Source organism: Octodon degus, unplaced genomic scaffold (genome assembly GCF_000260255.1).
Source record: "Octodon degus isolate 3935 unplaced genomic scaffold, OctDeg1.0 scaffold00310, whole genome shotgun sequence".
NCBI lineage: Eukaryota > Metazoa > Chordata > Mammalia > Rodentia > Octodontidae > Octodon > Octodon degus.
This window is the reverse complement of record NW_004524886.1, coordinates 1299221-1310059: the sequence shown is the minus strand read 5'-3', so window position 1 is coordinate 1310059 and position 10839 is coordinate 1299221. Positions and strand designations below refer to the sequence as shown.

The window sequence follows — 10839 nt, the reverse complement described above, 5'->3', positions numbered from 1 at the left end:
AGGAGGAGGAGGAGGAGGAGGAGGAGGAGGAGGAAACATTTAAGTGCCCATCATGTGTGAGAAAAGAGGCTTTGGTTCGATAGTGCATACCTGTAACCCCAGCACATTGGGAAGCTGAGGCAGGAGAATCACAATTTCAAGCCCAGCCTGGGCAACTTAGTGATGGAGGTGGGACTGGAAAAACAGGTGAATGCCCTAAGAAACATGACTGGAGCAACAGAGAAAGAGATGTTAGATGCAAGGGAGGGCAGTCCATAGCAGCACAGGAGACCCAGAATCTCAGGCTGCTGCCAAAAGGAGCTCAGACCTCAGCCCAACTCAGCAGTGTTGACTGGCTCACATTCTGTCTCAGCCAAGCATGGCTGGGCATATGCTGGGTGCCACAGGTACCTCTCCAGAGGTGTAGGCAGGAAAAACTTCTGGAAGGAGGAAGGCTCCTGCTCTTTTCTCCTGTAATGGGATTGGGTGAAGCTAGTGAGGCAGCCCAGCTCCTGGGCCTGGGCTGGACCTAGTAAGGGAACGTTAGTAGGAATGAAGTAATGAACATATGCTAAACAACCCTACTTACCAGGCAAGCATGAGGGCTTTCTTACAGGGGATGAAATGGAGACCAGAGAAGGTAGCTAGTCATCCAAGAAGGCCAGATAAGTAGCCTCCCATCAGACTCCTCAAGCTAGAATGTGCTGGAGTATAATACTAAACTGCAGGTTCTGCCTTTACTCATATGGGGCCAGGCCTGAGATTCTGCTTTTCTAAGCAGCTCTCCAGGTGATCAATGTGAACATGAGAAACTTCATCTTATTACCTTGGAAGTTATGCACTAGGGGAGGCATCCTGGGGACAACTTCCAGAGGCCTGTGTTCTGGCAAGTGATTCAGTAATTAACATAATGGTAGTAATTAACATAAGTATGGAAATAGCAATTAACATAAAGGTGGCTGCAGGCTGGGGAGATATAGCTTAAATCCTACTTGTCAAACTCTCACTTGGCATATGGCTGTCACTTCAAAGAAATTTCTTGGGCAATAATAACAATAGAAAAGGCTACCAGTTTAGTCAACTCTCTCCAGTTAAAATCTGTGTTCGGATGGAAATTCTTCAATTTTTCCAAAGGAATCGATTGGGTTCACTCTTAAATTGTGCAAGGAACCTATCTCTGGAGTTGAAAGGTGACAGAAAGTAAATGGTTAATGCTGTTGGTAGCTGCTATTTACTTTCTCTTACTAAGTAACCATCAGTCTTCCGCTCTCCAGCTGTTGGCTTCAGAAAGAAATGTCCCTGTATATCACCCATGGCCAAAGAGAATCGTGACTCAAGTTGTAACAGGGTTTCGGTTTACTTTTAGCAAATGTCACATACTCTGCAGACCCAAGGATCGCCTGGTTTAAAACAAAGGGTTTGAAAAAAGATGCGCAGCCTGGGTACCTGCGCGCTGCCTACGCGCTTTTGGATTGGTTGGACTACAGTCCAATAAAAAGGAAGAGACGCATCTCCTATTTACATACATGTTTTTGGGTCACTGCCGGGCGGCAGGCCGTCCAACCAGGTGCCAGACGTTTGAAACCCTCATTTGAATATAAAGATAACAAATAGGCCTGCCTGCCCCTCATTCTAACTGATCCACTTTTGGTTGTCGCTTCGTCATGCCGGAACCTTCCCGCTCTGCGCCGGCCCCCAAAAAGGGCTCCAAGAAGGCCATCACCAAGGCGCAGAAAAAGGATGGCAAGAAGCGCAAGCGCGGCCGCAAGGAGAGCTACTCTGTCTACGTGTACAAGGTGCTGAAGCAGGTGCATCCCGACACTGGCATCTCGTCCAAGGCCATGGGCATCATGAACTCCTTCGTCAACGACATCTTCGAGCGCATCGCTAGCGAGGCGTCGCGCTTGGCGCACTACAACAAGCGCTCGACCATCACGTCCCGCGAGGTGCAGACTGCCGTGCGCCTGCTGCTGCCCGGGGAGCTGGCCAAGCACGCCGTGTCCGAGGGTACCAAGGCCGTCACCAAGTACACCAGCTCCAAGTGAGCGCGCCCCGGGCGCCCAAACCCAAAGGCTCTTTTCAGAGTCACCTTCAAGCTCAAAAAGGCGCGTGCGCATGGTTTGTCTGTGACCTTTGACTCAATCAGAGCACGGGATAGGGAGCTATGGGGGTGGGGAGACCACTGAGCAGTGGGTGTGCATGTCCCAAGACGGGATTAGGCCTCTGTTCTTAATGGTACGTTTTCCTTAAATAAATAAATAATTGTGGCTCCGTCTAGCCCACAGCCAGCAGCTAGAAAGGGGCAGCACACGAAATCTGACCTGTGTGGCGTTCTTTTTGCTCACTACCAAGGCAATTTGTGCCATTTTCCCAACGCCTGTCTAGTGAATGAGGCCGGAGGACATGAATGAAGAGATCGCTCAAGCTGAGGATGGGGTTGTCGCGCTGCCCTAAGGATACACTTGAGCTTCCCTTCCTCAGCTCTAAACCATCACTAGCCAGGATTCAACACCGTGAGCTTATAGCCCAAAGCTAAACATTTCAGAAGCATTTTACTTAAGCAGCCCTTTGTGCAATGTCTTGCCCTGGAAATAGTACTCCTGGGGCTCACAGACCTTGGTCTCTACCCTCAGCTGAATACCCAGCTGAGAGATTCTGGTATTTCTTCATCCATATAATGTATGTTTTTGTTTTCCTTAGTAAACAGTAAAAGATCCTTTTCATTTCATCTCCAAATGCATGTGTAAAATACATATGCACACACACACGTGTCATATCATGTACACAACCTAGTAAATAGTAAAAAAAATCTTTTACATAGAGTAAATCTGGGGGCTGTGGATTTGGCACAGGGTTGAATGCTTGCCTAGCAAGTTGGAAGCCCTGGGTTCAATCCTCAGCACCAAAAACAAAAAAAAATAAACCTCCCCTAAAGTAAATCTGTGCCTTTTTTTAATCCCTGGAGAGCCATAAGCAAAATAAATATAATATTTGCTTAGTGACACATAATTTCCAAGGCATGCAGACCTGCCTGGGATCCAGGCTGTATCCTTAGCCAAGAACACCTTGGAGTGACCCCTCCTCTCCAAGAGCTCATCATTGGCTTGGATTTAGAAGCATAGCTCTGTCTGAAGGTAGACAACCGCTGTTTTAGCTCCTCACATATGCCACAGTGTTAGCCATGCATCTGTCAGCGTTTAACCTCCTATTGCTTCATCTGGTAAGTTCACTTCCTTGAGTGTATAGCTTCTTCTTAAAGGAACAGTTTTTTCTCATCCTTCAAATTCTTTGGTTTATTTCTTATTAATTAGGGAATTTTACTCGAAAGGCTTAGCAGGAAGGGCAATCTCTTCTATGCTTTTCAAATGGTACCCGCCCACTTTTGCTAGAACCCACTTTAAATGGTAGCTTGGTTTCTGACTCAAAATACTTCCATTGTGTAAGTCTTAGTTCTCATAATCTCTACAGATTTTCACTTATTTTGACATGCTCTGCCTTAACTTTCACTTTAAACAAACATGTCTTCTTATCTGTTGTAAGAATGGAATTATAGACATGAGTCTGTATATAATTTCTCTCACTTTTCTTCATTACAGCAATCTCTATAGCCAAGACCCTGTTTTGTGTTCTTTCCCCTAACTGATCTTTGTCCAAGGAGGGAGGGATAAGTTCTATACATTCTGGGCTTGGGACTGCCATGTAGAAAGTAAAGGCTTTCTTTTCTTACTTCAAGCTGTTGCCAGAGAGTTAGGAAAACTGAGAAATTAAGCCATATTCTGCACTATCTACAACAAAATGCATTCTTATAGAATTATATTTGGATATTATCATGTGTTCATTTCCTTACTGATTCTGCCTACTGCTAATACAATCACATTCCTCTATCTGCTGAAGGCAAGTTTCTTTTTATTAAAACTATATGTTGGTCTCCTTAAGGTAGAGAACCACACATATCTATAGGCTTACATCAACTGGTTACAGATGCTCCTTTAAAACTTCATGTGTTGGGCCGGGGAGATGGCTCAGTGGAATAAGCGCTTCCCTGGCAAGCGCTAAGGGCGTGAGTTCAATCCTCGGTTCCACCAAAAAAGAAAAAAAAAACAAAAAAAAAAAAAAAAAAAAAAAAAAAACACTTCATGTGTTTGAGCAGCACTGCACATAAGACAAAACAAAAACAAACTTCATTTCTAATTTCTAGGTTGGGGCTGATGGCTTAGATGTATCAGTCATTATTATTATTATTTTTTTTTTTTTGGCGGAACCGGGGATTGAACTCAGGTCCTTGTGCTTGCCAGTCAAGCGCTTATCCTACTGAGCCATCTCCCCGGCCCCTATCAGTCATTATTGACAGGTAACACTTAATATGAATGACAGATCACTGTTTAAGTTTGAAATGATAACTAGGAAGGCAAAGAATTGAGTAAAATATCTATGACAAAATTGCAATTCTTATGTATTTATTTCCACAATTTTCTTACATACCAAAAGAAAACAGAATGAAAGTGATGCTGTATACTGCTAGGATTGTAGCCCTACTGTGACTATCAATGCCCAGATGCATGAAGTAATCAAAACAGAAAGTCTAAAGGAAAGAAGGCAGAGATGCAGCTCCTGGAGTCTGCTGTGGCTACTGCTAGTCAGTCAGTCCTCACGATAATCAAGCAGAAGAAAGATGAGTTTCATTTATGAACTGCCATCTACTGCCAGAAATTCTTTTGTCTTCTGCTTGAATCCACTGGGCAACTGGAAAAAGTGGAACTCACTAGCGCTAACTTCAGCAAGCTGTCACAGTCACAAAGGCTCCATCTAGTAAACACAGGGGCTTCCTTTATTCCATCAGTGTGACAGGCTCACATTTCTGCCTGGAGACTTTCATTTTGACAGGACTTTCTATAACAGAAGACCAGGATTCTTCTCAAGTGCCCAAAGTAAGGACATTCAGGTAGTTACCCACAAATGTATCTCATAGAGTTACTCTTTTTCGAGATGGGTATTGACCAAAGAAGATAGTTTTTCCTGGGTCCTATGATATTATTTCCTATAAGATTTGTGAGAAACTTCCAGACTTTGTCACAGGTTCAAGCGGCACCTGTTCCTCTCCTGTCAGTTCTTCTGAAGCCACTGCAGAGACTATTTGCAATCACTGTGGGCATAGGTATAAGGAAATAGTGTTGGTACTTCCTCCTAACACAAAGACTACTTAGACAGGTGGTGAGGGACAGTGAGCTGGGGCCGAGGGCATAGCTCAGGAGGTGTAAGCGTTTGCCTGGCAGACGTGAGCTTCTGATTTTGGTTCCTCTACCACACACACAAAAAAAAAAACCAAATAAACAAATAAATAAATGAGACTAAGTGGAAGATGGTTCTTGGTTTGAGTACCTGTGGGCTGTTATTTATAGTGTTTTATTTTACTCACCTGGAAGTTAGCCCCATCATAGGCAGGAGCGGAAAGAACATTTTAGACATCTCTCTGAACTGGAATATAAAGCATTGATGGGAGAATTTTAAAATGACGTGTTAACTGAGAAATACACTTGAAATCTAACAGCTCAGGAAGTGGTTTATCATCTAGGTGAATGCAATATGGATATACCAGGAATCTATGAGATCAACTGGGTTATTCATGTGGTTGACTCCCCAGATACAGTAAATGCTTTTGTGCTACTGAATAGACAACTGTTTATTTTCATGGAGCTTTTAAATAGTGGAACTGATGTGTATCAGCTTTCCTTCCTTCTGGGCCATGAAATAGCACATGCAGTACTTGGGCATGCTGCAGAAAAGGCTAGTTTGGTTCACTTATTGGATTTCCTAGGTATAATTCTTCTAAGGATGATTTGGGCCATTTGTCCATGAGATAGTTCAGCAATTTTGGGCCAGAGGATACAGTCTAAATTGCAGAAGTAAATATTTGACAGACTATACAGTAGAACGATGAAAACCGAAGCCGATAAAATTGGACTACAGCTAGCTGCAAAGGCTTGTGTGGATGTAAGAGCCAGTTCAGCGTTTTGGCAGCAGGTGGAGGCTGCAGATATCCTCCATGGTTGCCCCAGGTTGCCAGAGTGGTTATCTACACGCCCTTTTCATGGAATTCGAGCTGAGTACTTGGATGAAATTATACCACAGGTTCTGAATATTAGAGAAGTCTATAACCACCCACCACTTTCTGGACCAGATCCTCAATTACTGTTCAACCTCAGTATGAAGAGTTTTTGTCAAGAATTGGGGAAAAAAATCAAAATACTACTGTTAAGAAAGAAAAAATGGATCCTCTTCCCACTCAAAAACAGGAGCAAATACCATTAACACACATAATTGTGAAGCAAACTAGGAGTTGAATTAAAATTTATGAGACTCAGAATATGTGAATACAGTAATCTTTGCCATTTTTATGTTACTTTTTAAACAATGATGTTTTAAATTTAAAAAATGGATGTTCAGGGTTAAATCATGCTTACTACAGACACTGTATTATCTAAATTCTTCTAGGTGTTTATTTTTCATGAAGAGGGGGCTTGCAGGTTAGCTCAGTTGTTTAAAGTCCCTGCTTGGACAAACTCAGTCAGGCACAGGGGACCATGTTTGATCCCCAGCTCCACAAGGCCCACCAGACGTGCCCTTAAGGCAGCCTGAGCCAGCCAAAAAAAACATTCTTTACTTTTCATGAAATATTGATATAGTTCAATCTATTTTAAAATACTTTCAGTGAGGAAAATGTCACAGAATGAATTTACCTGTCACATGTTTACTCTCTTACATTTGCTTTTCTGGTTTGGAAGGGAGGCCCCCTGTGGATGGAAAAGCTGAAGGTGTGGTGACTGTCAGTGCAGAGGGTCCCGCTGAGCTGAAACTGGACTGCTGGGTCCTGGTGGTTATGAGGAAACACAAAACCAGCAGTATGTTCTGTGGAAAATGGTTTGTATTAGGGGAGGATTATGTGGACACTGGGACCTTGGAATAGAGGATTTCCTAGTCTTCGCCTGTGCATGAGGGGGCAAGGGCTGTAAGCAAAAGTGAAAGAAGCCATTTTCATCAAGTGGCACAAGTGGCCCCAATAACAACAAGAGCAGAGTGGGGCTGGAAGATCCTCTCTATGATGTCACAGTGTGTTTCTGAAGTTGAAACAGAAATCATGTCATCTTAACTCCTCACCAGTACTGCAGTTTAGGGACTGGCTGGTGTTGTCAGGACAGCCACTGCTAGGTTGGGGGTTCCACCTGGGGGCCAGTTCAGGCTACAGCCCTAAAGACCGTCTCCCTAACAGGAAGACATCAAGAAGGTGCCATAAGAAGACAACAAAAGAACAGCTATAAATTAATGTACTATCTAGACATGAAAGTAAACTTTCATTAACATGTTACTATTTTGTACTACCAAATGGTGAAGTCTAATGATTGTTAAGTTACAACTAGCTCTAAGAGGAATGTTTTCCTTGCACCATTTATATTAAATAAATACTTTCTTACAGAATTAAAAGGGAAAAAATAAAGAAAAGAAGAACTAGAACTCAACTTATTGAAATAAAAATTTAGTTACACTGACTTAAACAATTTTGTAACTGTCCAGATTATTTTTTTTAACAGTAAGAGATCTTTGGCCACCTAAAATGTTTAAATTTCAATTGACATACTGTTTTTGCAAGAAAGGTAATAGACAAAAATATACTGTACATAATAGACAAAAGAAATTGCTGCAGGATGACATTCTGAGGCAGAAGGAAAATGGAAAAATGAGTTCAGAGAAAGCAATTTCTTGAAATATCTGTTAAGTAGGTGTTACATTGGGATATACATCCTTTCAACTATCTGAACATCTGATAAAAATACCTTCAACTTTAAAACTTTAATTTTCAGGAATGATTTTAATGGCTCTATGCAGAAAGGGAGCTGGTGACACAGCTACTGCAGGAAACACTTCCCCCAGCCCTGCCCCTCTGCAACAGTCCAGACAGGAGACAGGCTTCCTCTGAAGAAGACTTAGAGATATATATTAACATTTATTTGCCAGGACAATAACCAATGCTCAATACTTCTAATTCTCTCAATTCAAATTATTACAAAATCCTTTTTATAAATACAAAAAGTCAAATCCAGAGAAAGTCAATCTGTGTCCACTCCAAAATAAAGACTTGTGCCAAAACGCTTTCCCAGCGCCAAATGGCACTCTGCAAGTAAATACCATGAAGATGAAGAAAAAGGTCATTCTGTTTAGGAACACTGCCAGAGAACAGTGTGCCTGAAGAGACAAGCACATTTGTTCAAAACGGAAGAATTTTTTTCCTCTTAAAATAACCTCCCCTTTCCCCTGAGATCAAAGCTGCAGACAGCTGTAGTTACAAGCATCCAGCTCGCCGACGCATAGTGGTTCTGGGTTCAAGTCTATTGCTACTGCAGGCTTTTGCCAGGCAAACATCCTCCTGGAATGCTCACAGCTTGAGGATAAAGATGTCTGTCTCATCCGTGCAGGGATTGAGAGAGGTCGTAGAAAGCCTCAGAACCAGGCCCTGCCGCAAGGTAGCGCAAGATACAGGGGCCTCACCAAGCTCATGAACCGCATCCCTTCACCTAGCCCACCAGGGATTTGACCGGCTCAAGGGTGGAGGCTAAAAGAATCTCCTAGGGCAGGGGGGTGAAGCGTCCCGCATCTCCTAGCGTGTCTTTATGCCACCATTCCTGCCTCTATTTTTAAACGAAATACATTCCTGCATTATGCTCACAAGAGCTTCAGACCTGGCGCCCAGGAGCAAGGAGCAGCTAGGGCGCACGTCAATGTAAGAGCTTAAGTAAAAAGTCTTTATCGTGTTCAGAACCCTTTCTGGACCGTGCGGGTGGCTCTGCAAAGAGCTTTGAGTTAGGGCGCCTGAGATGCGCTCACTCGCGGCTGGTGTACTTAATGACGGCTTTGGTGCCCTGGGACACGGCGTGCTTGACCAACTCCCCGGGAAGCAGCAGGGCACAGCCGTCTGCACCTCGCGGAACGTAACGGTCGAGTGCTTGTTGTAGTGCGCCAGTGCAACGCCTTGCTAGCTATGCGCTCAAAGATGTCGGGGGTGCACCTGCTTCAGCACCTTGTACAGGTAGATAGAGTAGCTCTCCTTGTGGCCGCGTTTGCGCTTCTTGCCATCCTCTTTCTGCGCCTTGGTGATGGCCTTCTTGGAGCCTTTTTGGGGGACCAGAGCAGATTCAGACGCGTCAGGCATGATGTCAGTCTCTGAACACCCAAGCCTCGCACAAAATAAAGCCATTTGTGTCTTGTATTCGAATAAAGGATTGAAAAAAAAGTCTCTCTTCTGATTGGATAGAACGTGGAGCACGTAATCGCAGGGCAATATATTTGCATATTAGGAGACGTTGCATTGCTTTTCTGATTGGCTATCGATGTCATCCAATCAGATGGCGCCAACTAGCCTCCCTCTGCATCATAGATAAGGGGTAGTTGGTGCAGGTTTCCCTCGCTCTTGCGTTTTGCAGCTCGTTTTGAGAACTCTTCCGAGATGTTTGGCCCCAGCAAACGGAGGAGACGAGGCTCGCGACAGGTTAAGGCTCGCCTCTCCCGAGTGTTCCTGTAGTTCCCTGTGGGCTGCACGCACTGCCTGCTTCTCAAGTGCAACTACTCCGAGCTCCTGGGTGCCGGAGCCCGGGTGTACCTGGCGGCCGTGCTCAGGTTCCTGACCGCCGAGCTTCTAGAGCAGGCGTCCAACAGCGGCGCAGTACGAGATCCCGCGCCACCTGTAGCAGGCCACCCGCGAGGAAAAAGCGCTCAACAAGCTGCTAGGTGCGTGACGATCGCGCAGAGCGGCGTCCTGCCCAACATCCAGGCCGTGCTGCTGCCCAAGAAGACGCAGAGCCACCACAAGGCCAAGACAAGTGAGGCTCGCTGCCCGCAACGGACGCCGACGACTTCACAGACACCCACTGCCTGGAGAAAAGAGCTGCACTGACGCGGCAGCCAGCCGCCCGCCCGTGTCCGGGAAAGGCTAGTAATGCTAGGCTGCAGGGGCTCCCGTGGCGCTCGACCTGCGCCCCAGCTTGCTCACACGCCCATCCCTCAAAATCGGACTTAGTGCCCCTGCCACCCGCCGTAGGGCCACCTCCCCACGAGTACTAGTGGCAAAGAGCCTGGGACTCCAGAAGGGTCCCATTTAGACATACTCGGTAATACCTGTGTTCTCCCAGGGATGATGGTCGATTCGATTTGAAAATAATGTAAGAATCTGTGGTGTTAGGTTTTGAGGGAGAAATCTTTCGGTTTTTATTTAAAATACTATTGTTTGAACCTTGAGTTGGAATATCTAAATTTTAACAAAGTGAAATCTATTTGTTGAAACTGTACTTCCGATTTGATTTGAAACTGTCTCATTGCTGTTTATCAATAAAAAAATAAAATAAAATAAAATAAAATAAAATAAATAAAAGTTAAAAAAAAAATCTAACGGAGTCAGGACCTGATTTTGTTGGATTGGGATTTCTAAAGGTCTTGGGAAAGTTTACTTTTTACTTAATTGCTATGTCTTAAAACAGAGTTTACAAAAAAAAATTATATGTTTTAAGGAGACGTGATTGAAACAGGATCTCACAAAATAATTAGTACGTTGAATTTAATAAAAATTTACATTTGTTTTAATAATAATGCAATGAATATATATTTGAATTTTGAGTACTAGAATGAGTAATAATTATTCATGAGCTCTACATTCTGTTATGAAGGACCTCATGGGGAATTAAATGAATTATCTATGATAATCCTTTAAAACAGCCTAGAAAAGTTCACACTTTGTGTTTCAATAAAATTATGGAAAAAAATAAAAAATAAATAAACTAAATAAATTAAACAGCCTGGAATAACATCAGCTCTGCA

At 43.8% G+C, this 10839-nt stretch overlaps 2 protein-coding genes and 2 pseudogenes across 2 annotated transcripts; 3 read left to right on the top strand and 1 right to left on the bottom strand.

Moving 5' to 3' along the window:
- The first annotated feature begins 1641 nt into the window (after positions 1 to 1641).
- Positions 1642 to 2086, top strand: LOC101587690 (histone H2B type 3-A). Its single transcript, XM_004647510.1, has one exon. It carries the CDS (start codon positions 1644 to 1646, stop codon positions 2022 to 2024), a length of 381 nt encoding a protein of 126 aa, XP_004647567.1. The 5' UTR covers positions 1642 to 1643; the 3' UTR covers positions 2025 to 2086.
- A 2439-nt stretch (positions 2087 to 4525) lies between these two features.
- Positions 4526 to 6320, top strand: LOC101568154 (annotated as a pseudogene).
- Positions 6321 to 8852: 2532 nt separating this feature from the next.
- Positions 8853 to 9190, bottom strand: LOC111814409 (annotated as a pseudogene).
- Positions 9191 to 9475: 285 nt separating this feature from the next.
- LOC101567349 (histone H2A type 1-H) lies at positions 9476 to 10292 on the top strand. The gene is given in 4 exon segments (XM_012513046.2): positions 9476 to 9517; positions 9551 to 9696; positions 9698 to 9756; positions 9759 to 10292. Coding segments are annotated over 4 exon segments (411 nt in total). The 3' UTR covers positions 9923 to 10292.
- Positions 10293 to 10839: the final 547 nt, after the last annotated feature.